Source organism: Leptonychotes weddellii, chromosome 5 (assembly GCF_054177405.1).
Source record: "Leptonychotes weddellii isolate Sample4059 chromosome 5, ASM5417740v2, whole genome shotgun sequence".
In the NCBI taxonomy this organism is placed as follows: Eukaryota; Metazoa; Chordata; class Mammalia; order Carnivora; family Phocidae; genus Leptonychotes; species Leptonychotes weddellii.
Genome location: NC_138373.1, coordinates 99,313,361 through 99,339,198, shown reverse-complemented (window position 1 = coordinate 99,339,198; position 25,838 = coordinate 99,313,361). Strand labels below are relative to the sequence as shown.

At 40.6% G+C, this 25,838-nt stretch overlaps 1 protein-coding gene and 1 long non-coding RNA gene across 2 annotated transcripts in view; both read left to right on the top strand.

The window, feature by feature from the left end:
* The window catches only part of SLC38A1 (solute carrier family 38 member 1), a 66,719-nt gene that overhangs the window by 28,357 nt on the left and 12,524 nt on the right, over window positions 1-25,838 (top strand). The window contains exons 6-11 of the mRNA XM_081820731.1: window positions 19,815-19,888; window positions 21,316-21,408; window positions 21,723-21,804; window positions 22,792-22,874; window positions 24,757-24,815; window positions 24,938-25,066. Of these exons, the coding sequence (XP_081676857.1) occupies window positions 19,815-19,888; window positions 21,316-21,408; window positions 21,723-21,804; window positions 22,792-22,874; window positions 24,757-24,815; window positions 24,938-25,066 (520 nt within the window). The remainder of the gene's footprint in view (window positions 1-19,814; window positions 19,889-21,315; window positions 21,409-21,722; window positions 21,805-22,791; window positions 22,875-24,756; window positions 24,816-24,937; window positions 25,067-25,838) is intronic.
* LOC145721775 (uncharacterized) lies at window positions 6-10,750 on the top strand. Its single transcript, XR_014145671.1, has 2 exons — window positions 6-6,094; window positions 6,309-10,750. It is a non-coding gene; the product is annotated as an uncharacterized LOC145721775 (long non-coding RNA).

Sequence of the window (25,838 nt, the reverse complement as noted above, 5' to 3'; positions counted from 1 at the left end):
ACTGCAGTACTTTCCATGTAAAACTGTATTTTCTGTATGTTTCTGTTCATACAGAAGAAATTGGAAATATTTCTGAATAGTTTTTATGTTTTTACTAACTTGGTTAAGTTATGAGTACATACTTTTATATTGTTTGTTGGAGTGATTTTCCAAGTTGCACCTAATGTTTATAAGAAAGGGGAAAGAGAAAAATCTTTTTATTCACCAAAAACACCAAAATAAGCCTTTATAAAAAGGATTAAAAATTTTCAAAATAAGATTTTTGGTATTTTGGGATTCCTTATACCTGTCACTTTAAATCTCAGCTAAAAGGTCAAAATATTTAGAGGTGTCTAATCCAACCACTCAACACTTTGGTATTTGGATTGCAATGGAATATGTACTATATCCAAAGGTAATTGCAAATTTGTTTGTAATAAATAGCCAAGAAGCACAGATGAGAAATTAGCATGTACTTTTCCTCTGAGAGTTAGTTAAGAGAAAATAGGCAGTTTTGTTTTTAAATAACTTTTCCTCACACTGTTGAATGGGACTTTCAGCAGATGTACAGAGGGCTTCTTTTCAGTTGGAACAAGATGAAAACAGATCATAGAATTTATACCAGGATAATTCTCACCTAGCCTGATTCCCCTCTCAAGACCCTACGGAGTATCAGTGGTGTTTTGCCTGAAGAGGCAAGGAGGAAATTCTCTTCTCCAGCCTTTTCCCCCGAGACTGCATTCACGTTCTTCATTGGCCTTGCTCAGTAGTCTTCATTGCTGGATCTTGAGATGGGAGCATCATTTTCTTGGAAGCAGTGACCAAAATGGCTAGTACTCTTACAAATTGTGTATATTCCTTTAGAAAGACTTAGAAAATTGTGATGCAAGTACACTGCTGCCCATTCCATTACCCAGGGATCAGTGATGTCCATCCATGCTGGACCATATGGGTCAGTAGCACTAGGGATTAATATTCTTCCTCTTAACGTGTAAACACACTAGACATGTCATTCCTAGAATTAAAACTCTGTATAGGACAGTGAATTCAAGACGTTTTCTTCCTTATTGTCCACCCAACTCGGTAAACCCAACTATAGCCTCCTCTTTTTATTGTGCTGGGTGGATCATTCTGTGTGGCCTTTCTGTTTATGTATATCTTGAGCCAAGTGCCAGGTTTTAGGGTAAAAGGATGGAGTTGGACAAAATATTTCTATGATGACTTTTTTGGTACGCGTGGAACTCTGACCCTCTGAGGATACCGTGGGGTCGCTGCACTTGTGATTTTCAGAGCAGTGACCAGAGGCACATGACTGCTAGTCCCAACTCCTCTTCTGAATGGCTGTGTAGTCTTAAGCAAGTTACTTAGCCACTCTGAACTGCAGTTGCTTACTCTGTAAAACAAGGAAATTGCACTAGAAAAATCTCAGAACTCTGCCAACCTCTAAAACCCTATGATTCTGTGACTATTATCAGTTATTCCAGAGCTGGAAAAATGTTCAGTTCAGAAATGTGTTTTACATTGATTTATTTATTTTTTAGTTATTGCAGTATTAGTTAGTTCTATGTTAAGTAGTTGAAGAGTCAATTCTTTGATGATGGTAGCAACAGTCCTCGTACCAGGTACTACTTTAAGTACTTTATGCTGAATGCTTGCAAGTCTCTGAAATAGGTACTCATGTTAGTTCCCTCCTTCATGGATAAGGAAACTGAGGAAGAGGGAACAGACTTTTATTTTGGAATCTCTCTTTGTCACCATTCTGGGAATCCCCTTCTCTGGGAATCCCCTTCGCCTCTCTTCTCTCCTAGATCCCCTGTTCCCTCTATTCCATTTCTTCCTTTTTCCGGATTTACTTCCTTGCTTTTGTTGCTGAGAAAGGATGAATAGAAATATGTTTTTCAAGGCCTTCATGTCTGCAAAATGTTTTTATCCTACCTTCACCTTGGATTGGCAGTTTGGCTGGATATAGAACTCTATATTGGCAGTATTTTTCCATCAGAATTTGAAGGTATTGCTTCACTGCTTTCTAGTTTCTTCTGTTGTGAAGTCCCATATCCTCCTGATTCCTGATCTTTTCAGTATAGCCAGGGTTTTTGTTTTTTGTTCTGGTTTGTTTCTGGAAATTTGTTGAATCTCTTTGCTCCCCATGTTCTTCAGTTTTATAGTGGTGTGTCTTGATGTGGGCCTTTATCATCCACTGTGTCAGGCAGTCAGTACCTCCTTTTCTTTTAGAAGTTCATAGTCTTCAGTTTGGGGACATTTTCTTACACATTATTGTGTCAATGAATTCCTTCCTCCTCTTTCCCTTTTCTCTGTTTCTGGAACTGCTCCCCAGATTCTGGACTTTCTGGACTTGTCCTCTCAGTTTTATTTTTTATTTTCATTTCTTCAATTTTTCACTGTAGTTTCTGGGATATGTCCTCAATTTTCCCCAGCTCTTTACTGAATGCTTTATTTCTGTTATTATTTTTTTTATTTATAGGAGCTTTTAAAAATTCTTGGAATGTTCCTTTCTTATATCATTTTGTTTTATGATTTCAGTGTTTTTTCTAAGGATTCTAGTGATAGTTTTGGAAAATTTCAAGCATAAAGTGGGAAGAAGAGTATAAAAGATTCCCATGTTCCCTTCATCCCATGGCCTTACTTTAATCATCCCCCTCATCTGTATTGTCTCAAAGCAAATCCCAGCTCTAATATCATTTCATCCATAAATATTTCAGTGTATTTCTCATTAAAATAAGGATTGTTTTTAATAATTATTTAATAAGGATTATTAATACATAACCATATTATGTCACACCTAAAAAATTATCAGCAGTTCCTTAATATCATCAAATATCCAAACAAAATTTGAATTGTCTATTTATCTCCTTTGACAAAACAACAACTGGGTTTTCCAAATCAGTACTCAAATAAGGTCCATATAGTGCAATTGGCTATGTGTTTTAATCTCTTTTAAGCTGTAGGTTCCCTGTTTCTCTCTCTTCTTTTTTCCTATACAATATATGTGTTGAAGAAACTGAGCCATTTGTCCCATAGAGTTTACCACAGTCTGAATTCCGCTGACTCTATCCCTCTGGCGCAAGTTGATTTTTTGTTTGTTTGCTTTGGACCCCATCTTTCATTTTAGAATCTTTCCTAGATGTCAGGCGGTCCTTCTTTGTCTGTTATATTCAAAAGTAAGGGATGGTAAAAACAAGTGTAATTTACACCCACTACACGTGAGTAGGGCTTGTTGGCGATAGCTTCACATAAGGTGTTGTCACCAGCCCTTTACTTGGGGAACCAGCAGTGTCACTCTTTGGCTGCTGGGATCACCCAGCATCTTCCAGTCGCCTGCCTGGAGGGTCTGAGCCTTGCCACCATATTTCTGGGAACCAAGTTGGGGGCAAGGTTTGGGGTGGATATCTCAGTTGCATGTGTTTACCCAATCCCAGTTTTCCTGACAAGTACCCACTCCCCTGACAATTTGTGCTGGGTCCCTCACCCAGAGACCTGTATTTTATACTTGACAGAGAATGTGTCTTCAGATATATATCTTTTGCCAGATGGGGAGGAGCAACCACTCAGCTTTATGGAATAGGTGCCTGGTCTGGGAATCTAGCTATTCCTTGAAGATCCTCTTTATTTTAGTTCATCCCTCCCATTGTTCCCTCCTTCCAGTAATGCCACTGGGGCCTTTTGGGAATTCTGTGGTGAAAATTGGATTGGTCTTGTATTTCTCCACTGCCAGTTTAAGGTTCAGCTTTGTCTACTTTCCAGTTCTGAAATTTTGTGCTTATTATCTCCTCTCATGTTCTTAGGAGGGAGCAGGAGTAAGTTTATATATTCAATCTACCATTTCTAGAATTCAGTTGATTTTTAATTATAGTGATTCAGGGATCATTGATCTCTTGTCTCATGACTCTTCAGTTTCTGACTGAAGCAAAGAATTGGATAAACTTGACTCTTACAGTTGCAGGAAGACTTCCCTGCATAAAACTCTTATAAATCGTTTGGTTATTTGCAAGATGTATGAATAGCAAGCGCCACACACCAAATCATCAGGTGAAAGCTCGAGAAGGTAGCTGTATAAAGACCCAAACTTACAAGCTTTTCACAAAATGTAGAACTCTCCTACCTTAGACCAAGGACTCACTCTGTGTGTTGTAAAACCAGCTGCTCCTACAGCTGCTCCAAGCCAAGAAGCAGTTGGCAGGATCAAGGTATTTCATCTGGTACAGGGCCCTGTTCCAGACTCATATTAGCCAACATGGAAAAAGAGTCCAAGCCTGTCCAGGCTTCTTTAGAAAAGCAGCTGGGAAGGCTCCTCTGAGTCTCCCCGAGGCTGGGTGCAGAGCTCTTCACTGGGGTCATCTGAAAACTTGTGGGAGTGATTTCTTTTTCTTGGATGAATTTGGGGCTCATTTTTTTTTTTGACCTAACCATAATGGCTGTCATTCCTGTTTAACACACCTCTGATTCAGTTGGATTCAGTGAACTCTGCCCCATTGGAAGAATGCAGTTAGGTTTTGTGTTTCCCTGAATTCTGAAGCCCTATAATTCCACCCAAGGAACAGGAAGTATGGGAATGGGGAATCTCCACTTACAGTTGTTCTGACAGTATCTGTTCTCTGTTGGAAACAAAATGGGGCTGTACCCTGAGGCAGCAGTTCGGGGATATGCTGAGGCACGAGTATCTCAGGGTAAAATGCACACATTGAAATGAGTTTTCCTAAAATTGGGGATCCAAGGCAAAGGCAGTGGGTGCTGAAAACTTTTCCACTGTAACTCCCTGTTCTATCACTGATTTTTTTTTTTTTTTTTTACATAGCTCCCCTGTAACTCCATCATGGCCAAAGTGGGATCAAAAGTAAATATTGGCAGGGTGCCTGGGTGGCTCAGTGGGTTAAGCGGCTAACTCCTGATTGCGGCTTAGGTCACGATCTCAGGGTCATGAGATTGAACGCCAAGTAGGGCTCTGCGCTGGGCGTGGAGCCTGCTTAAGGTTCTCTGTCCCCTTCTCCCTCTCCCCCCGCCCCAAGAGAAGAAAAGAAAAGGAAAACAAAGTAAATATGGGCATGGAAGAATGGTGAGGTTTGTTTTGTTTTTTATTTCACCTTACCATCTCCCCCACCCAGCCCAAAACAGGAAAGTTACATTTCTAAATGTATCTATTAAAAGCAAACATTTTATAGAAAATGAATGTCTTTAGAATGTATCACTTCCTCATAGTAGTAGGTAAATGAGAGGTTTATTAAACTATACAGAATCTGATAAAGCAATAAATGCTTTATATTTTTCCATAACTTCTTGGCAGGTATTATCGTTTATTATTTTAATAATGTAGCCCTTAAGTGTAAAACTGTGAAAAAGGAGACTATAATTGATGATACTTCTGAGACCTCAAAAGATATGATCATTTAGGGGCGCCTGGGTGGCTCAGTCATTAAGCATCTGCCTTCGGCTCGGTGATCCCAGGGTCCTGGGATCGAGCCCCGCATCAGGCTCTCTGCTCGGCCGGGAGCCTGCTTCTCCCTCTCCCACTCCCCCTGCTTGTGTTTCCTCTCTAGCTGTCTCTCTCTCTCTCTCTGTCAAATAAATAAAATAAAATCTTAAAAAAAAAAAGATATGATCATTTATTGTAAACACTGAGTTTATAAACCGTCTGTTTGAAATGATAATTGTGAAACAACATAACAATCTATATAGACAATAGTTTAAATTTTATTTTGGTTGATTACAATTCCAGAGTCTCATTTTTTGAGTCTCATTTGCCATTTTCATGTCACTCAGTTGTGAGGATAAAAAGTTAATATAGCTAAAGACACACTTTGAAAAGTGGCACGCAAGTAGACATTTATTCATTAGTGCCAGCCCCATGGGACTGCTATGAGTGTGTGTGTGTGTGTGCACACGTGTGTGTGTGTGACAGAGAGAGAAGGGAGTATGTGTGTGAGAGAGAGAGAATGTGTGAGAGTGTGTGTGCATGAGAGAGTAAGTGTGTGTGTGTGTCTGAGAGAGAGAGAAGAAGGGAGTACCAGTAGTTCCTGGTATGTAGCAGCACTATATAGGATGTGTTTGTGGAACTATTAGTTAGGTGGTCACTAAATAATGGTTAACATTGGGCGCCTGGGTGGCTCAGTTGGTTAAGCGACTGCCTTCGGCTCAGGTCATGATCCTGGAGTCCCGGGATCAAGTCCCGCATCGGGCTCCCTGCTCGGCAGGGAGTCTGCTTCTCCCTCTGACCCTCCTCCCTCTCATGCTCTCTGTCTCTCATTCTCTCTCAAAAAAAAAAAAAAAAAAAATCTTTAAAAAAAAAATAATAATGGTTAACATTTATTGAACAGTAATTATATATGCCATATTATGTCATTTAATCTCCATCAACTATGAAGTAAGTATTAGTTCCTTTTTACAGATGAAGTAATGGAGGCTTAATAACAACTTAGCAAGTTGGGGAGCCAGGGTTCTGTCCAGGCTTTTCTGACTCTAGAACCAGTGTGATCTAAAACGCGATACTGCCTTTTAGTGATGCCTTCGTCAGAAACCAAATTTGCATTATTAATGTACATCATCAGAGAAATTTTATTCTTATCAATAGATACTTGCAAGTTAATATTTTAGCTTTAAAAATCACCTTGTATAAACATTCATATTCCTGGACTATTTTACTACTATTTCACCAAGAACCATCGCCCTTATTGTAATGGAAATAGTTTTGCAATATTGCATGCACCAAATTATAGATCGGGGGTGGTCAGGTTCCTGGTAATAGCCAATAAAATACATGCCTATAGTATATCATAAACCTGACATACCCTCTGAACGGCTTCGTGTGTCCCACATCTACACCCGACTTGGCCTCGTGTGCTATCTGAGACTCCCCGCTGTCTTCGCGAGCCCTTGAATTTAATTCCTTCCAAAGATTTAACTAAATGTTGTTGTTAAGAATTAAAAACCCAGTACTGACAAAGTCAGATAATACCAAGTCTGTTGTTAGAGAATTGGTTCAATAATCATAGTAGTTCCATAAAACAGAATATTAGACAACTATATAAAAGGGTAAAACTGGATTATGTGTACTGGTATGAGAAAAATGTCCTAAGAATATTATTGTGTGAAAAAACCTGACTGTTAGGTGGAAGTGAGCAAGGAAGGAGATTGTGTGTGTATATGCACACACCCCACAGACTATTCGGGAGGGTGCACAAATAAGCTGTTGACAGTGGTTACTTCTGGAGAGTGCCTCAGGGGCTAGGGGGGACGTGGGAGTGCAAAGTTTACACTCTGTATTAGCTTTCTACCATGTGTTTTTAGGGAAAGAAACTAATGGAAAAACCCTGTTTTTTAGGGAACTTAAAACCAATGACATAAGACTTTTTTCCCCCTCTTACCTACAGAAAACTTTCGGAAAAACAGATTTTCAGTATTGATATTTAAGACCCTAAGAGCGGGGCACCTGGGTGGCTCAGTTGGTTAAGCGACTGCCTTTGGCTCAGGTCATGATCCTGGAGTCCCGGGATCGAGTCCCGGGATCGAGTCCCGCATCGGGCTCCCTGCTCAGCAGGGAGTCTGCTTCTCCCTCTGACCCTCCTCCCTCTCATGCTCTCTGTCTCTCATTCTCTCTGTCTCAAATAAATAAATAAAATCTTTACCAAAAAAAAAAAAAAAGACCCTAAGAGCGAGAATAAGCATTGATGCTGTGTTACCTATTCCAAACTCTATTTTCAACCCCATCTGCCTTCAGAGAGCCTCCACCTCAGCCACACCAACCTCCTTCTTTTCTGTAAAGGCCACTTGCACCGTCCTTGTCACCCTGGTCTTTCCCCCTCTTTATTCCCCTCCTTATTCCCACGCACCTCTGTGCTTCTGAATCCTGACAGGCCTGTGAGGCCCAGTCAGATGCCACCTCCGGAACTGTTTCCCTGATCCTCCTCTACCTTCCCGATTGAACTCTGAGCCCTAAAAGGGCAGGATTAATATCTAATTCTTCCTTGTTCAAATCATCCCAACCCCCCCACCCCCCCCACCCCCCGCCGGCCCCAACAAGATCTAGAACAGTTGCTTGCATATACGTGATTCTCAATAAAATTTCATTGACATGAATGAATGAATACCTAAGAATTAGATTTTGCAAAACCAAAACAAGGCTTTAGGGCAAAACAATGACTCTCATAATTGGTGCAAACTTATGGGAGGGCAAATAACAACTGAAAGGTTTGGCTCACCCTCAAATTTTCAGTGGGCTGTGGAGATGTAATGATAATAACAAGGTTAGCACAGCACTCACCGCAAGTGGTTACTTGGTTACTTTCCTGGGAATGCCTCCTTCATTTCAACATTCTAAATAGTTCAGAGCCTGTTAAATCCTGTAAGAGGTTAGTATTACATTGCTAAAAGAGCATTTGTTGTTAAATTGCTATTTGCAAAAAGGAATGTAATTGTCATTTTCAGTTTACAGCAATTACCTCCACTTTGTGGTAAATCGTTTGCTTCAATTGTAGGTGAATTCTGTCTCTCTTTTTCTGAATATTTATGTAACTCTGTGAACCACTAAAAAGATGCAACATTGTATTACCTATAATTACAGTGTTTACAAACAAACCAGTAAATAGTCATGCCAGTAAGGGTCAATCTATAATATAAAGATCTCTGTAAACCAAGATCAGACTAGCAGGGGCCTTCTCTCTTTAAATTCAGTGTTTTACAGTTGAGCCTACATAAGGGGGAGACAGAAATGGAATTAGAACCATAGGTCCATCAACACATTGCCCCAAGTCCTGTTCTTATCTTGTAGGTATTTGATCATTATTAGCCCATCACAAAAAATGGGCTTCTCATGATATCAGGAGGTTTGTATTCTTAAGTAACTGCCTTAGCATAGCTCTGAAGTCTGACATCTTTTTCAGCAAATTCTACTAAATTGGAGTGAGATTGCAGTGTACCTTCACAAATATGTACTCTGCATGTTCCTGAACTTCATTACTTCATATTCCAGAAAGTTTGAATCACCCCCACCAAGATGATAATTTTGCTCTTAGCAGTAACAGAAATGGTCTGTGTGATATTTATCAAGTTATTCCTCATAAATGTTAAGTTGTCTTTCTCTGTGCACTCCTAAGCAGGCAGTTCTTTGCCTCCTGAGGAAAGACCAAACTGGATCTTGTGATCTTAAAAACCGGGTGATTAAAGAGGAAGTCAAGAGGGAAGCTCTACTCTTCCGGTGATCCTAGGAGGAGGTCCATGAGTGTAGTCACATTCATCTTCCCTCTTGTCAATCAGTTACTTGTTTTTAAAATTCTTTGAGTTATAGTCACTGTTCCTTAGAAATGATCTGAAGAGAAAATTGTTGTCCTTCAGCTGGCAGCAAACATCACTGGCATCAGAGTCTCTTGTTTGGGAATAATAATCCTGGAAGAGGAGAAATGGCACATTCAGGCTTGCCAACATTTGAGATACATGTAAAAAGGACAGTGGCAGTGCCATTGAACTCTATTGAAATTAACTGGATTAAGAAGCTTTTCAGAAATAGGGCAATAGGAAAGTGGTTAGTGTTGTGCTAAAAATGAGGGCTTATTTTGTAAACGAAGAGGGTTGGCAAGTGTAGGAGATGAGTCCCACCCATTGTTTTTAAAAGTTGAGCAGTTATGCTTAGTTGGTGAGTCATCTAAGATGTGTCTGATAAGGGGTTCCAAGAAGGCAATTCTCGCGGCCCGGGAGAGGTGTGCGGATGTGTGCACTGCGCGCATGCGCGAGAGCGTGTCCTGGGAGTTGGCTCAGTCCTGTCTAGACTGAGTTGAATCCAGTGCGGGTGCTGCCGTGCGACCCAAGGACAACAGCATGGCCTCCATTTTGGAGCACATGTTTTTCTTAGCCTGCAAGAGGCAACTTAACTCTACTGCCTAAGGTTTCACCAGTATTAATACCTCCATGCTGCATGAATGCCTTTTTGTTCACTTTACTGAGTTGCAGTAGGCCAGGTGTGTCTCAGCACAGCAGGTCAGTATAGTCCAGAAATTTGGATTTTCAAGGCTAGCTTGAACTTTTATTACTCACAGAGTGGTAGTTGGTTTAGTAGAGTGGAAAACTGCCCCTTTGTGAGCCAGGTAGTTTTGCTTTGTTCTATGGCCGCAAGCTTCACTTTACGTTGGGTCCATGGTATCAGTGATCTACGACTACATCAGGGGTTCGAAAACTACAGCGTACTGACCAAAACCACCTGTAGCCTCTTTTCGTATGGCTTGCCAGCTGAGAGTAGCTTTTATTTTTTTAGAGAGAAAAAAAGATGTTATAAAGTATACATGTTCCATGGGATCTATAACAACCCTATTTATCATCCCTATTTTATACGTAAAGAAGCTAAGATTCACAGAGGCTAAGGCACTTGCTAGGATGACACTGTGACTGGTGGTGGGATGAGGGGAAGGAGGGCAGCAAGCCCATGGTGTAGTCCTCTTAACTCTTCCATCTCTCCTTCAATGTGCATTGTTACCATGGAAACAGAGTGGGAAAGTATGAATGAAGCCCCAGCTCCATCATTCCTGCTGGAGTGGAAGTCCAAAATACCCACTGAGAACAGCACACTCCTTTACTTAATGATTCCGTGGAATTTTTCTGTCACTCAGGAGTTACATCTTAAGAGTATGATAAAGGGGGCTCATTTTCAAAGGTAAGGATCTAGGTTTGAGAGAAAAGGAAGCCAGTTATTCTTGTGGAGTGGAAGAAGAGGAAGAAGGGCATGTCAAGAGTTATAAATGGAGTGCCCGCAAAACCCACAGCCCTCTACCAACGACTATAGGCAAAAAACAGGAAGTGGTGATGGCACATGGCTTTCTTTCTTACCAGTACGACTTCCTCTTTTAAAGTCAAACCTCCTCCTAACTTTTTAACCTCACAAAGCATCAACTAAGTTGATAAAATTCTAGTTCTGTCTGCATACCTCTTGTAAGTACTTCTTTCTCTTTAGGATCATATTAGATCTTATTTGATTTGGTCGTCAGTGAGGCATATTCCTTTCATTAGACAACACAAAATACCTAACCGGCAATGAGGCTAGTTTAAGAGCAGCTTTGCACCAAAAAAATGTAGATTTACCTACAAGGAAAGAAATGGAAGGAATTGTACAAATGATTGATCCCTGCCTGTTCCCAGCTCAGCATTTAAAAACCATCCCTTTCACTCTCTAATGTGTAAATATTACAAATAACTGCATGCTACCAGATCCTGGTGTGCTGGTTCTCTGACCCTCAGAATGTTGAAGTTTAGTCACAATCTAGTGACTAGGAAGTGCACTTTGGGACTGAATAATTACATGTTTCTACTCCTTTCTTTAAGTATCTTGTGAGTTCCTTAAATGAAATAGGGACTCTATTAATGACCTTGGAGTTTAAACAAATGCAACTCTTCACCCCCCCTCCCCAAAGGGAAGAAATTGGAATAATACTACTATCATCTGAAAGGTTCTTTACATTTTTCATTTTAATACTATTATTGTAAAAGTAAGAAAATCATTAAAGACCATTTTGAGAATGCATAAAATAATTTAAGTATAAAGAAATCACCCAAAATCTCACTGTTAACAGCAGGTTGTGTTAGCCTTGTGATGTATTTCATTCTAAGTTGTTTGTCTCCTGCTTACACTGTCGTTCCTCTGTGGATATTTGACTTTGTCAGACAATATAGCATGGGTGGGTAAGGACTTTGGAGTCAGACTATGAGGGTTTGAGGACTCTAATACTAGCTCTGTGACCTTAGACAAACTACTTAACCTCTCTGAACTTCAATTTCTTTATGTAAAATGGTAATAGTAAATACTCATAAGTGAAATATTTTAAAGTGCTTAGTGTGGGCCTGACGTATTGAAAATACCCTAAATTTATTGGTAGTAATGATCAATTGTTTTATTAATTATATTGAATCCCTATTGAAGTAAAGTTGTATGTAAAAGATAATTTTGAATTTTCCAAAATATTTAAAATTTTCACCTGGATTAGGGACTCAGAACACCTGGTCCCTCTCTCCTCACTTTCAGGCACGTCTCCTCCCATTTGGGCTCTCATTAAATAGACAATTCTTCCTCCATGTCGCCTTTTTTTTTTTTTTTTTTTCCACTTAAGCTTTCCACTAGCATGGCTTTCCTGGGCCAGGAACCATGCAGCACCACCCTGCCTCTGCAGTTACCCTCCAGAGGGTCTACTTCTGACCACAACCCCCTCCACTTCCAGGCTCCTCCCTCGGGTACTCCCACTGTGCCTGTCCTCCAGTATCATGGAGAACCTCTGTCTCTGAGAACCTCAGGGAGAAGCACACTTCCTTCCCTGTCCAGCTCAGGTGTCACGGCCTTTCACTTGAAAGCCCCTCTCTTTCCCACACTCTAAAATCCCCTTCTCCACCAGCTCTCTGTCACAATAGCTGGAAACCCCCGAATCTGAGCTCCTTAACCAGGCAGATGGGTAACTTATTCAACATCCTTGCTTGGGTTCTCCATCTGCCCAGCCCTCCCTTCATCCCCAGCTAATGCTCTGCTCTCTGCAGCAGTGTTTTTAGATCCTTACTCACTTCATATAGATATGTCCCTTGGGAAGAGTTGGCAGGGAGCGTATGGAAGGGCAGAGAGAGTTAGTAGAGATAAGAGATGAATAAAAAAAGTAGAGGGGGGAAGACAGGAAGGTGGAGACAGTTTGGAAAGGTAGGAGAAAGTGAAGGGGTAGAAGAAAGTGAAAGAGAGGCCAGTAACAGAGGGGAAGGACTGGAGAAAGATGGTTGGCCAGAAAACAGTGTGTTTCCTACAGTTTGTCCAATTGGCTTGTACTGGAATTTTAGATTTTCTTGTAAATATTCTGCATCAACCAGATTGTGTGTCTCTGAGTTTTGGAGGGAGGGGCTGTGGATTGGTGGGAAGTGATGGTAGATAAAAGACTAGTGAAAAAGACTACTTTTCCTCCGGTGCAGGGAGTTTTTATATCGACTATTCTAATCATGAGGACGGTAAAAGTTTTATACTTTTAACTGGGTTTAGAAGAGGAAGATTTATATAGCGTGGTGAGCCTCAGATCCCTTTTGGCAGGAAAGAGACGTGGCTGGGGTGGGGAAAGGGGTGTGGCATTGAAAATAATTTTATTTACTTATTTGAGAGAGAGTGCAAGTGAGCACGAGTTGGGAGGGGGGCAGACGGAGAGAGGGAGAAGTAGACTCCCCGCCGAGCAGGGAGCCCGACGCGGGGCTCGATCCCAGGACCCCGGGATCATGACCTGAACTGAAGGCAGACGCTTCACTGGCTGAGCCACCCAGGCGCCCCTAATTTTAAAATATATATGTGGCGAAACAAATAATGCCCTAAGACCCTGAGCAAGTCGACCAAAGAAAGTAGGCCAGACCTCACATTGATGCTGAGAGCCAGTCAGCGTCCCAGAGGGCTGATGACGATTTAGCTGTAAATGCTTCCCCTTCACTGCAGTCTCCCCTGGACGGCTGTGGGGTCTGTGTCACAGGCAGTCGCACCTGATGGCAGCATGGCACCCCAGCTGCAGACAGTGTGGCAGGCCACGTGGCACCAGTTCAACAGTCGTGAGAAACAGGAGCACCAAGACCTGCTAGCTAACGGGGCCAGAGCTGCAGCTTTAAATCCTTGCTACTGCAAGTGTGGCTCGTGGACTAGCAGCATCCACAACACCTGGGAGCTTGTGAGAAGTGCAGAACCTCAGGGCCCACCCCACATCTACTGAACTAGAATCTTCAATGTAACAAGGCCCTAAGGAGATTCGTATATACCATTGAAGTTTGAGGACAGCTGCTTTAAACTTCGGCAAGGGAGAGGACAGGGGGAGTCATGCAGGGAAGATTGGGAAGGGTTCTCTTATTTTTTAAGAGGAATGGGTCCTGGAGGAGTTGAAAGCACTCAGGTGCGTGGCAGCCCCAAACACCCCCATCTGAACACCCCCATGGAAGCTGTTTCTGGATCCAGAGTTGTGACTGCTGCTTCATCTCCCTCTCTCAAGGGCTCTGAGGCTGGGTGGGGAGTATGTCATACGATTTCTTGTTGTTTAGCTAGGCTTTTCTTTTTATTTTTTATTTATTTATTTTTAAAGATTTTATTTATTAGAGAGAGACACAGCGAGAGAGGGAACACAAGCAGGGGGAGTGGCAGAGGGAGAAGCAGGCTTCCCGCGGAGCAGGGAGCCCGACGTGGGGCTCGATCCCAGGACCCTGCGATCATGATCCGAGCTGAAAGCAGACGCTTAACTGACTGAGCCACCCAGGCGCCCCTTAGCTAGGCTTTTAAAAGATAGTCTCATCGTCCTTGAAGTGATGTGGGGTTGGTCTTTTTTTTTTTTTTTAAGGTATAATTTATATACAATAAAATTCTCCAATTTAAAGGATAGGATTTGTAAGTTTACCCAAATATAGTTATGAAGTCACCACCACAGTCATGGCATATACATTTCAATTGCCCGGGCACCTGGGTGGCTCAGTCAGTTAAACAACCGACTCTGGATCTCAGCTCAGGTCTTGATCTCAGGGTCATGAGTTCAAGCCCTGCATAGGGCACCACACTGGGCATGGAGCCTACTTAAAAAAAACAAAAAACAAAAAACGAACATTTCAATTGCCTTAAATATTTGGTTCTATTGTCACCATTTTCCATTTGATTAGCATATAGTACTTGAAGAAATGGAATTTATTATAATGTTATCCAAGTAATCTTTGGGTAAGTTAGGGTAGAACAAAGAATTACAGTTTTATCAATGTGATTCAAAACAGTAACAAATAAATGTTTTTAAAATAGATGCTTAGATGTTATTGTTTAAGGTAGGAGCCAAAATTTTCTTGTACCAAATACAGTAAATATACCTAGGATCCCTGTCAAAAATATTTAAGAAATCATGGAAAGCAGGAGTATCGCCAGAGGACTAGAAATGGGCAGATTTCATCCCAACTTTCAGAAGTGATAAAAAGTAGATCTCAAGCGTAATTCAAGAGCAAATTATTAGATAGCTTTTATGTGCAAATACTGTAGAAAATATTGCTCCATAGAGGTCAATAGGGTTTTCCTAAATAGTTGTGCTAAACTAACTTCATCTTTTGAGATAATAGTGAATTAGTAGGTCACTGGATTGTCTTAGGAAGAATGTATCTTGATTTTAGCAAGATGTTTGGCATAATCCCATATGACTTACAAATGAGATACTAATCTGTAAGTTCACTTATTCTTAGCTAAGAGTCTGTTTGGTATTGTATGTAAATTGGCAAACGGGATGGGCTACAACTCTGAATTAAACCGTCATGGCCTATCCTACAGTCTAGTAATGGAGGAAAATAATAAAGCAATGAAATAAAAACATTACTTTGGCTGCTAGGTGGAGGATGGATCAGAGAGGGCAAGAAATGAGAGACAGATACAGAGTACTACAGTTGCCCAGAAATGAGAGGTGTTGGTGGCTTGGATCAGAGTAGTGGCAGTGGAGATGGAAAAAAAAAAAAAAGGTATATGGATTTAGGAACTATTTTGGAGTGAGAAGTGATAGGACACTTGCCAATGATTAGATGTGAGGGATGAGAGAGTAGATAAAAGATCAAGGGTGACTTCCAGGTTTCTGGCTGGATCAGTTGATGGGGCAGGGGGCCATTTTCTAGATTGGGGTCTTGTTCTATTCAAAGTTAGCACCAGTGACTTGAATGAAGGCAAATTCAAGATATGAAGCTTGATGAGATAGTTGATACATAAGTAAAAAAGATCAACAATTTTAAAAGATATCACAAGACAGGAAAGACAAAATATAATGCAAAAGTGCAGAATCCTTTAAAAAAAAGTATACACAGGATAGAACCAGGAAGAGTAGCCTAATATGAGTTTCCAACAGAAGCTCAATAAGAAAAGTGTGGCTTGGTTGCCGTAAAAATGAACACGAAAATAGGTTGCCTTCGAGGAAGCATGATGTCCAGCTCAACTTAATAATCTTAACGTGCTTTGCGCTATATGGACCAAAACTGATGTGACGGCGTTGTGCTTTTCTTTGGCATACAGCCATGACAAAGGATGGTTGAGGAACTGGACCATGACTGAGATGTAAAGAGCCTGAACTTCCCCATCACAGGATGAAAGCTGGAAGAATTGGAGAGGTGTAGGTCAAAGGGCACAATCTGAAAATGAGCGCCATCAGAGGGACTGTTTGGTGGAAGAGGGTTTCGATTTCAAGTAGATTCAAGTAGGTCCAAAGGGTGAAATGGCAGTCGTAGTTTCAGCTCAGCCTCAGTTCCTGTGCGTGGCACTTTCCAGAAACAGGATGGGATGGGTGGCGTATGTGTCCCCTGTGACACACCTTGCAGACCTGGATGCCTGTGTGTTGGATGCAGCAGAGAGGTTTCCTGTGCTGGGTGGGAAGCTGGACAGGGTGGGTCTAAAGGTCCCTTCCTGATCCTGGAGTCTAGAATTGTTTCCTAACAGGCTCCTTCCCCATAGGGGACACAAACTCTCCGAGGATGTCCCCGCACCACCTCTTTCAAAGTGTTGCTGACAACATGAGGGTTCTCAGAAGTTCCTGACCACATTCTTCACTAGATAACTCCCCTGCCGCTGCTTCCCCAGTGCCCATGTCCAGCTACAAGTTCTGGATCCCCTTCTCTTCAAGGCTGAACATAAGTCTGAAATACCAACACCTTGACAGCTCAGTTCCTATTGCTGACGTTTAGTTGCCACCCAAACGCCTTTTTCAAGTGGTTTTTGCCATAACCATATTAGAACTTGTCGTCAATGATTAGAAGTGTGAAAGCGAACATGATGTCCGGATGAGATGAAAAAAGGAACCACTCATGTTCCTCTTAGCACAGGAATACCGGTGTATATTTCTCTTCCAGCAAACCACAATAATATGTACAAATATCTAATTGGACAAATAGAGGTACAATCACGCTCAAGACAGGAGAAATGTTCAGATAAGTCATTACATTTCTCGCAAGTCATTCCTCCTGCTCTTTCTTCTTGATGTTATGTTTTTTTGTCTTTGACATCTCTGGATGCCCTTAAACTATTCTAGCATCATTATAGCCAATTAGACAACTTAGAGTTTCTTGCTAAGAATCTAAACAAGGAGATGCACTTCTCTAACTTTTAATTCCATTAATACTTCTAGATATTTTTTATAGCCTAAAGCGGTCTTAAAATTTTATATACAGGTTTTGCCTCTTACAACCTCATAGAAAAAGGGTTTTGTTTTATGTTAGTTTTTGGTTTTCGAAGGGAAGCTCTATATTTTGGGAAGGATGAAGAAGACCGTCTTCAGAGGTGGGGTGGTTAAAGGCAGAGACTGTCAGACTCTCACTCCAGGTCCTTTTGTCTGGGGTGCAATGTTATGTCTCTTAAACATGGGAGCAGGGGGGTCATTTTCATCACAGTGGGAGGACCTCACTCTGCTGTTGGTAAGTGTGGAGGAGAAGATAGATGAACTCCCTGCTAATCTCTTCCCTGAAAAACACTTTTCCCCCCGGAAAGAGAAAAAGAGGTGATGGGAGTTTATGAAGAAATCCTTTACTTCTTGCCAAGGGCCACAGGTCAGCTGAGCATCACCTACAAAGACATTCAACCCAGTAGAATGTGTTGGGAGGCAACCATGTGCAAGAGCCATGTGGTCCCAGGGGCTGCTAGCTGAGGGAATGGATGTTTCCTTATAATGTTTCTTTTGCTAATAGGTACCCAGATCTCCTAGGCTTAGGGCCTTTGGTTAATCATTAGGTAGACATGAGTAATTGTCCCACCTGCTAGGCACATAGTTCCTGCAAGGTCATACTCTCTACTCATTAGCCTGGGACCCCGTGGCAGGATCCCCTCTCCTCTCTAGGTCAGTCCCAGGGGGATAGACTCAACAGGGCCCGTGGTCACTCCAGAGCAGCAGAAACTTGCATCTCTCCTATCCCCAACTGGAAGCCCATGCTAGTCCACATCATGCCCAAGTCCTCTATGGCTTGCCGCATGCACACGTAGGAGTTGCCCGTTCGTGTTCATTGTCCCTAAAAACATGAGTGAACTCTGAGCAAAATTTGAAGCTTGCTTCTTCAGAATAAATATTGTTTATCTCTTACAAGGTGAAAGAAAAATCATACCACAGTTGGGTCCTGTATCTTCCTCTCTGGCAGAGCATATCAAATCGTGTTCCATTACATATCTCAGAACTACTGGATGGGTGAATAACTGCCTGCTCTCAGTTTCTCCTGTCCCTCAGCCAGAATAGATAATAAGGGACTTAACCTTCTTAATCACCCTCCCACTCAAGGATCTTAGCTAAGTCAATATATGTCTGAATGCACTTCCTTACCATCATATCTTCACCTAAATTCCCCTTTTTTTAAAAAAGATTTTATTTATTTATTTGACAGAGAGAGACACAGCGAGAGAGGGAACACAAGCAGGTGGGAGAGGGAGAAACAGGCTTCCCACTGAGCAGGGAGCCCAATGTGGGGCTCGATCCCAGGACCCTGGTATCATGACCTGAGCTGAAGGCAGACGCTTAACGACTGAGCCACCCAGGCACCCCTAAATTCCCCTTTTTATTAGCTGGTCAGTTTGGTCTTCACCCAGAGTGTTAGGTTTTCTGTTCTTTCTCTCAGTGTTTGTTTTTACCTCTGCTGACCTCTGTCCCTCTTTTATGTTTTGTGACCAATCTCTGGCATTCTGTCTGCTCTGCAGTTGATCATTGTGTACTCCCCCATTGCATATAGGAGAAGCAAAACGCCATAAGACATGAGAGAGCCACAGAACTGTCTTTCTGCCTGGGGCAAGGGAAGTCACCTAAGGAGGTGACATCTGAGCTGGGCCCAAGGACAGTGGTTCAGTGGGTATGCGGGCTGGGGGATGAGGTTGGGAAGAGAGAGCCCACACAGAGAGAATTGCATGATGCACCAAGTACCTCTCAATGACACTTGCTAGAAAAATCTTTGCCTCAATTACTCAAATGTGGAATCAACTGCACTAATATTAATTGTTCTAGGGATATATTTCCCTACATCAGGGAGTGTGTGGTTTCATTTGGGGGACTGGAATTTTTTTTCTTTTTAGCAAATAGGTTTTATTTTCAATTACCAAGTCTGTTTTAACCAAATGATTCAGAAATAATCTATGTAATCTCCCACATCATTTTAACTGTGCTTTTTCTTGAGGAGGGTTTGATAATGAGCTAGATGTACTAAAACAAAAACATGAGTTCGTCATTCAAAAAAGTCTTTTCATTTTGCTTGTCAACATTTTCCCATCAGTTAAAAGAAGTGCTTAGTCTTTAAGAGGAACCAGGTGCAAAAAAAGTGAATTATCTCAGTGGTCCAGTATATAGATTCAAAAATAGCCATGGAGTAATTAGATGAAAAGAACCTTAGACTTCATTTAGCTTGTGTCTATGTTATAGGTGAGGAATCTAGGGATGGGAGAAATTGAGCAAGTTGTCTAAAGTTACATGGTCATTGACAAGCCTTTCCCTCAGCCCCTAACCGCCCCCCCACCAGCCCTACACCTCTTTCACACTTTCTCACACGGATGTAACAGAAAGTACATCATAGACCATAAAAGCTTTCTTTCATAATACTGTCTGAAAGTCATTTCAACTGAAATGACCTCAGAGAGCTATTTAGGCTTTGAATTGATGTAGAGGATTTGCACAGTTAGGGTTACTCAGATTCTAATGAGTAGCTCTTTATTTGGTAGAACATTTTTATTGAGGATTTTAAAGAGGGTGTGACCAATAGTTTCCAAAATTTGGATGCTACCAACAAACAGTGTTAACCATATAAATAAGCCTTTGTCCTTCTAAAATGTAAGGTCCAAGCATGTTCTTTTATAGTTATTACAAGACTTATTTTCTTTGCTTTAGGATACTTTTGACTTCTGTGACACTGCTATCTATATATTCAATAAACCTTCTTTTGATCTGTTCAAAGGAAACAGGTAAGCTGATAATATGTCTAATTTTGTTAAAGCCAGGGTGAATGATTTGCATGGTGATATTGTGAATGAGTGATATCCTCCCCATTCAGCAACTGATTATTGAACAGTACTTTGACCTACAGTCCCTCAAAAACCTATGGTGGCATTTACCCAGAGAAATAGATACAGCACCATGGAAATTAAATTGTCTTGAACACTGAGAGAATAGTGTTGCCATTTAAAGCACACCCCCAATTATACCTATTTTTCTAGTTTAAGATGACTTCATTTGAAAGGCTTCAGTTTTTCCTTAGGTCTTTATAAATTCAGAACAAGGATCCCAAGTTTTGATATTATAGACTTCAAGATTTTAAAAGTAAATGGAGCTTTCATTCTCTTGTGTGTGTATTCCAAGGAGAAAATGTTACACCCGAGGCAATGTGGGAGCAAGGGTGCTGTGGAAAGGCTCTAAGTTCTGGGGAGTGTAATACCTGAAATGTTTGTTTTCTATTCCTGGGACAAATGGATTCTGTTTGTAATACTTTGACTTTTACTTTAGCTAAAACCACATTGGCCAACTATTACTGTACAGAGACGACTCCATTTAACTGGGACATTTTGTAATAGATTGAGGATCTACCATTGTCTTGTTTAAACACCAGTCTTATGAGAGATTAAACAAAGTTTTAATTATAGTCTGACCCATATTGCTTTCTGTGAACATTTTGAAAACGTGAACCGAACTGTCATAAAGAAATATAAACATGTTTTTTTAATGGATGGTTTAGCAGTTTAGTATTCATTGAGATGAGACAGTTGAACATGTTAGGATTTTGCTATAGCCAGATTATTCTTTTGACAGATTTATCTATTGGTCTCTTTTCTGAGTTGCATATCTTTGAACTAAGTTTTACAAATGATCAACGTTCTGGTGTTGACTATCATATGTTTGTTATTGTGTTTAGGACATATGAGGCATTCGTGGAATGTTATTAAAATAATCCCTTGTTAGCCTCATCAGTTCACATAATTAATTCAAAAGGAAACTTTCGTCCCAACTATAAGGATTTTTATTTTTAAATCAAATCTTTACTTTAATGATATGCACCAGATTGAGAAGGAGATCAGAGTAGGAATCTCCCCCCTCCTCCCCAAGTAGGAAGACTCTTCGAGATAGTTAAAAGTAAGCCTTTTATGACCTAATAATTGAATTGTAAATGCTTTTGTAGCCAACCTGAAAAAGGAGAAATGGTGGTCATGTCTGACATTTTAAAATGTCACGAGGTTGCAACACCTTAACCCTTGCAAAGCCCAAAAGGCTACGTGTGTGATTTTGAGAAAGACAGAATAACTTGGGGAATAGTCCATAGAGTGAGGAAATATTGGCTTTCTTTAACTTTTAGATCCCTGTGTCATTTCTTGTGTTCCCAACTATGATTTTTAAATAGGCTGCATGGTTTATGAAAAGCTGGGAGAACAGGTCTTTGGCACCACAGGGAAGCTCGTAATCTTTGGAGCCACCTCTCTACAGAACACTGGAGGTAAAAAGAACACGCTTCTCTATACATAACTTTAAAGTATGTGAATATTATTATCTTTTCTAAATCTGGTGGTTGGGTGGCCGCATGAATTTTAACAAAATGGAAGCAGTATCGTTCTCCTTGCTAAAATGGCACATGGAAAGTAAGGCAGAAAGTAAGAGCAGTCACTCATTTAAAACCAAGTGTACTGAGTAGCTAAAACTGTCTTTGTGTCTTATTGAAGGTCAGTCTAAGAACAGGCTGGTAGCCTTTTATATAGCTTGCAACATGAGCCTTAGTATCTTCTTTCTAAAAATGTTCTCATTTTCCTCTAGCAATGCTGAGCTACCTCTTCATAGTAAAAAATGAACTACCCTCCGCCATAAAGTTTCTCATGGGAAAGGAAGAGGCATTTTCGTAAGTTATAGACCATTTTTTTGTAAGATAACGAAAATATTTTTAATGTAAATGTGGGCTAACCAGAGTTTTTGTTTTATGAAAACTGGAGGCACCTGAGTTTTCCCTGGGTTGTTTTTTTCTTACTTTGTCGTTCCAACAAATTTCTCTGGGGCTGTTATATAAATGAAAGAAGCAGGGAGAGCCATTTGACTCTGAGCATTTAAAAGGTAGATTTATCTGTCAGGCTGCAAACAGTAGATGCTGCATCTCCCAGAGAGCCTGAAATCTATATCTAGTTTCTACAAAACAGAATGGATACAGAGTATTTTTAACACAGACATATATTTAACACAGAAGTGGAACACGCAAAAACATTAAGACCCTAGTCTCTTAAAGAAGGGAGCAAAATTTACATGAGCCGACTTCATTAAAGATAAGCTTGGAAAATGTTGGAGCTACACCTGCCATGTCCACTGTTTTCACTCCTTCTTGTTTAACAGTTCTTGTCAGTCTTAGTTTTTCTGTCTTCTTTCAAGGAAGAATCATAGGAGCCAGAGTTCCCCGTGTTGTCATCAGGACTCAAGGTCAAATACAAGAGGTTAGGGAGAAAGCGATGCCTGCCTGTGTTGACTTGTTTTTCAATGGTATTAGCCAAGCAAAACAAAAAGGAACTTCTCCTTAAATAATTGATACGACATGTTGCTATCTGACAGAATGCAGTGTGTGCATTCAACTTTGAAACCACGTAAATTATTCAGAGGAATGCCACATTTAGCTGATGGGGGAGGGACAAAAAATCCCTTCTTCCATCACTTGGGAGAGAGACGATAGTAAATGGGGAGTGGTTGGGTTAAAGTGTTTGGATAAACCTGAATAATGATAGAAATTAATGGTAAAAATTAATAATGGTAAAAACTCATTAAAACATATTGTGAAATTTTACATTTGAGAAAAAATGTGACTTTCTATGGAAATATGACCCAACCACTTAAATGCCTTTTTCAGAGCCTGGTATGTGGATGGCCGAGTTCTGGTGGTGGTAGTTACTTTTGGCATAATCCTCCCTCTGTGTCTCTTGAAGAACTTAGGTAAGGAAAGAGCTTGCTTTTATCATAGTCTCTACAGTGCCCAAATGAGTCAGAAACCTAATAACAATGAACAACTTTGCCCTCTCTACTTTCACTTGTAGGGTTAAGATTAAGTGAATGATAAATTACAAGTATTACTCAGGCTTGACTTTAATATAGCATAAAAACACTGGTCAGTATGTGACCTCCTAAGCAATCCCTCTACTGAGCTGTAGAGGGGGGCAGTGAGGTTCTGGGGCCAGCAACAGACACAGTGCCACATCCAATAGCACAATTTACAGGCTACTCTGAGAAAAGTACAGAAAATGGAATTCTCCTTATACAAGGTCTTAAGTATCCTGATTATTTAGAGAAGTAGATTTTCAAATCTATCAAAACAGAAAGTTGCTTATATTTATCCCCTGAAGTATTATGCATCACTCTTAAATTATCAGAGTCTAACCAATCTCAATTATTTGCTTCACTGAAAGGAAAGAGAGAAGTGAAAAGTCAAAGGCTGCAGATAATCACCAAGTCCTATCCACTTGGTTTTGACATTTTTTGTGTGTATGTTTATATTTGGAGACGAGTGTGTCTCATGTTATGGGAATTGTATACATTGAATAATGTGGCCAGACTGCTATCCAGTCCAAAACGCATCTCCTTTAATTCTGGGCTAATTCAAGGAAGACATTTAGGTTAAAGTTCTTACCCCAAATGATTGCTAACCATAGTGTTTTGTTTTGTATGAAAAATATCAAGTCTCTGTAGCTGTTATGTAAGATCTGGAAGTAGATCTTGAAAACGACTTAATTTTCTGGTTTCTAGGTCTGTGTTTCGGCTTCTCTGTATATATACATGTAGCTCTTTTCAGATTAAGGAGGGAAGGGCTCTTCTTCTCCAGGGATGAGAATAGTGCAACCTCCCAGAGACCACTTACTCTGCCTTTGTGGAAGTTACAGTGGTTGGGGGACTTCAAGGGGAGCAAGGTGAAGATCCCCAGATGCTCAATTTATTCCTAGAAATCACTTCATCTCCTCTCTGTATGCCCCTCACCTGGGACGAGAAGTATTACGTAGCTGATATTCAGTATGTATACAATAAGTCCATAATAAAGAACTGTCGAGTAGATCAAAGAGTAAATGCATTTGGCCGTAAGACTCCATTCAGAGTAGATGGGGCGCCTGGGTGGCTCAGTCGTTAAGCGTCTGCCTTCGGCTCAGGTCATGATCCCCGGGGTCCTGGGATCGAGCCCCGCATCGGGCTCCCTGCTCAGTGGGAAGCTTGCTTCTCCCTCTCCCACGCCCCCTGCTTGTGTTCCCTCTCTCGCTGTGTCTCTCTCTGTCAAATAAATAAATAAAATCTTTAAAAAAAAAAAAAAAAAAGACTCCATCAGAGTAGAGCAACAAAGAGCTATGGCCAAATTTGGAAGGCTCTTTTTTCCCTATCTGGGAATCTTCATTGTCTAGTGTATCAGGGAAAATGGGAATCAAAGCGGTAATATAATATTTTTATTTAAAGTCACCATTATTTTGCCAAATAAAGGAGCACTCTCAAGTAATAAATCTTATATTCACATAGGCATATTTGTATATTATTGGAACTATGCTGGAAATAATGCATTGAGGGGCGCCTGGGTGGCTCAGCCGTTAAGCGTCTGCCTTGGGCTCAGGTCATGATCCCAGGGTCCTGGGATCGAGCCCCACATCGGGCTCCCTGCTTGGCGGGAAGCCTGCTTCTCCCTCTCCCACTCCCCCTGTTTGTGTTCCTGCTCTCGCTAACTCTCTCCCTGTCAAATAAATAAATAAAATCTTTAAAAAAAAAAGTTAAAGAAATAATGCATTGAAAGAAACAAGGTGATACGTGAAATAATAACAATAAATTTTTTCAACTTTTCTTTTAGGGTATCTTGGCTATACTAGCGGATTTTCTTTGAGCTGTATGGTTTTTTTCCTAATAGTGGTAAGTGCTGATGAAAATGGTTGGTTTGGTTTTGCCATAGTACAATGCCATGCAGCAGTTATTCATTGTTTAGCTTTATTTGATAATGTCTATATTGTTTCTCCTATATTTCTTAATACCAGGTTATCTACAAAAAATTTCAAATTCCCTGCATTGTTCTGGAGCTAAATTCAACAATAAGTGCTAATTTAACAAACCCTGACATGTGTACACCAAAATACGTTACCTTCAATTCAAAGGTAAGTTTCCTTATATTTTAAATATAAAAAAGAGCATTTTACTAAGAGCATTATCGTTCTCATATTTGTTGTAATTAAACTGCTTTGAAAGTATTCATTCTCAATAGAGCACCATACCACTGCTTCCCAAATTCCATAATTTGGAGACCTTTGAGAAATAGGCAAATATTACATTTCTTGCTTCCTCTTATCCAGTTTACATAAAGGACAACCTTAAGCATTCTCTGTGAAAATCTCTTTCTGGATCATTGTCTCAGCTCCTCTCTTCCTTGTAGATCTTTAAAAACAGATTAATGCCATCGTTAGCCCACTGCTCTTCCCTGGTGGTGACAGAAAGGCATCCCTCAAGTTTCCCCAGCTCACACAGTTGAAATACAGATACACAAATTGACACTTAGCAAACTTTCATATAGTTGGGATGCTGCTAATGGCATGGAGAACAGTGAACTATGGAACCAATCACGCTTGGATTTAAATCCTTCCACAAGTTACCAAACCCCATGTGAAAAACAAAGATTCTGTTCTGTCTCTCACAGGGTTTTTTTTTAGAATGGGCCTGGTCCAGTGCTTGCACAGACTTAAAGCATGAGAAATGTTACTTTTCTTCCTTTTTTTTTTTTTGCATCAGAAGTTGTATTGAGTTTGAGAGTTTTAAAAAGTCTTATCTAAGAAAACTAAAGAGATCTCTCTCTCTCTCTCTCTCGCAACTCTAAGGACACAGCCAAAGTAGTGACTGAGGAAGTAGTTGTCTTTTTAGATGCCATCTTTTAAGTCTGATTTGATG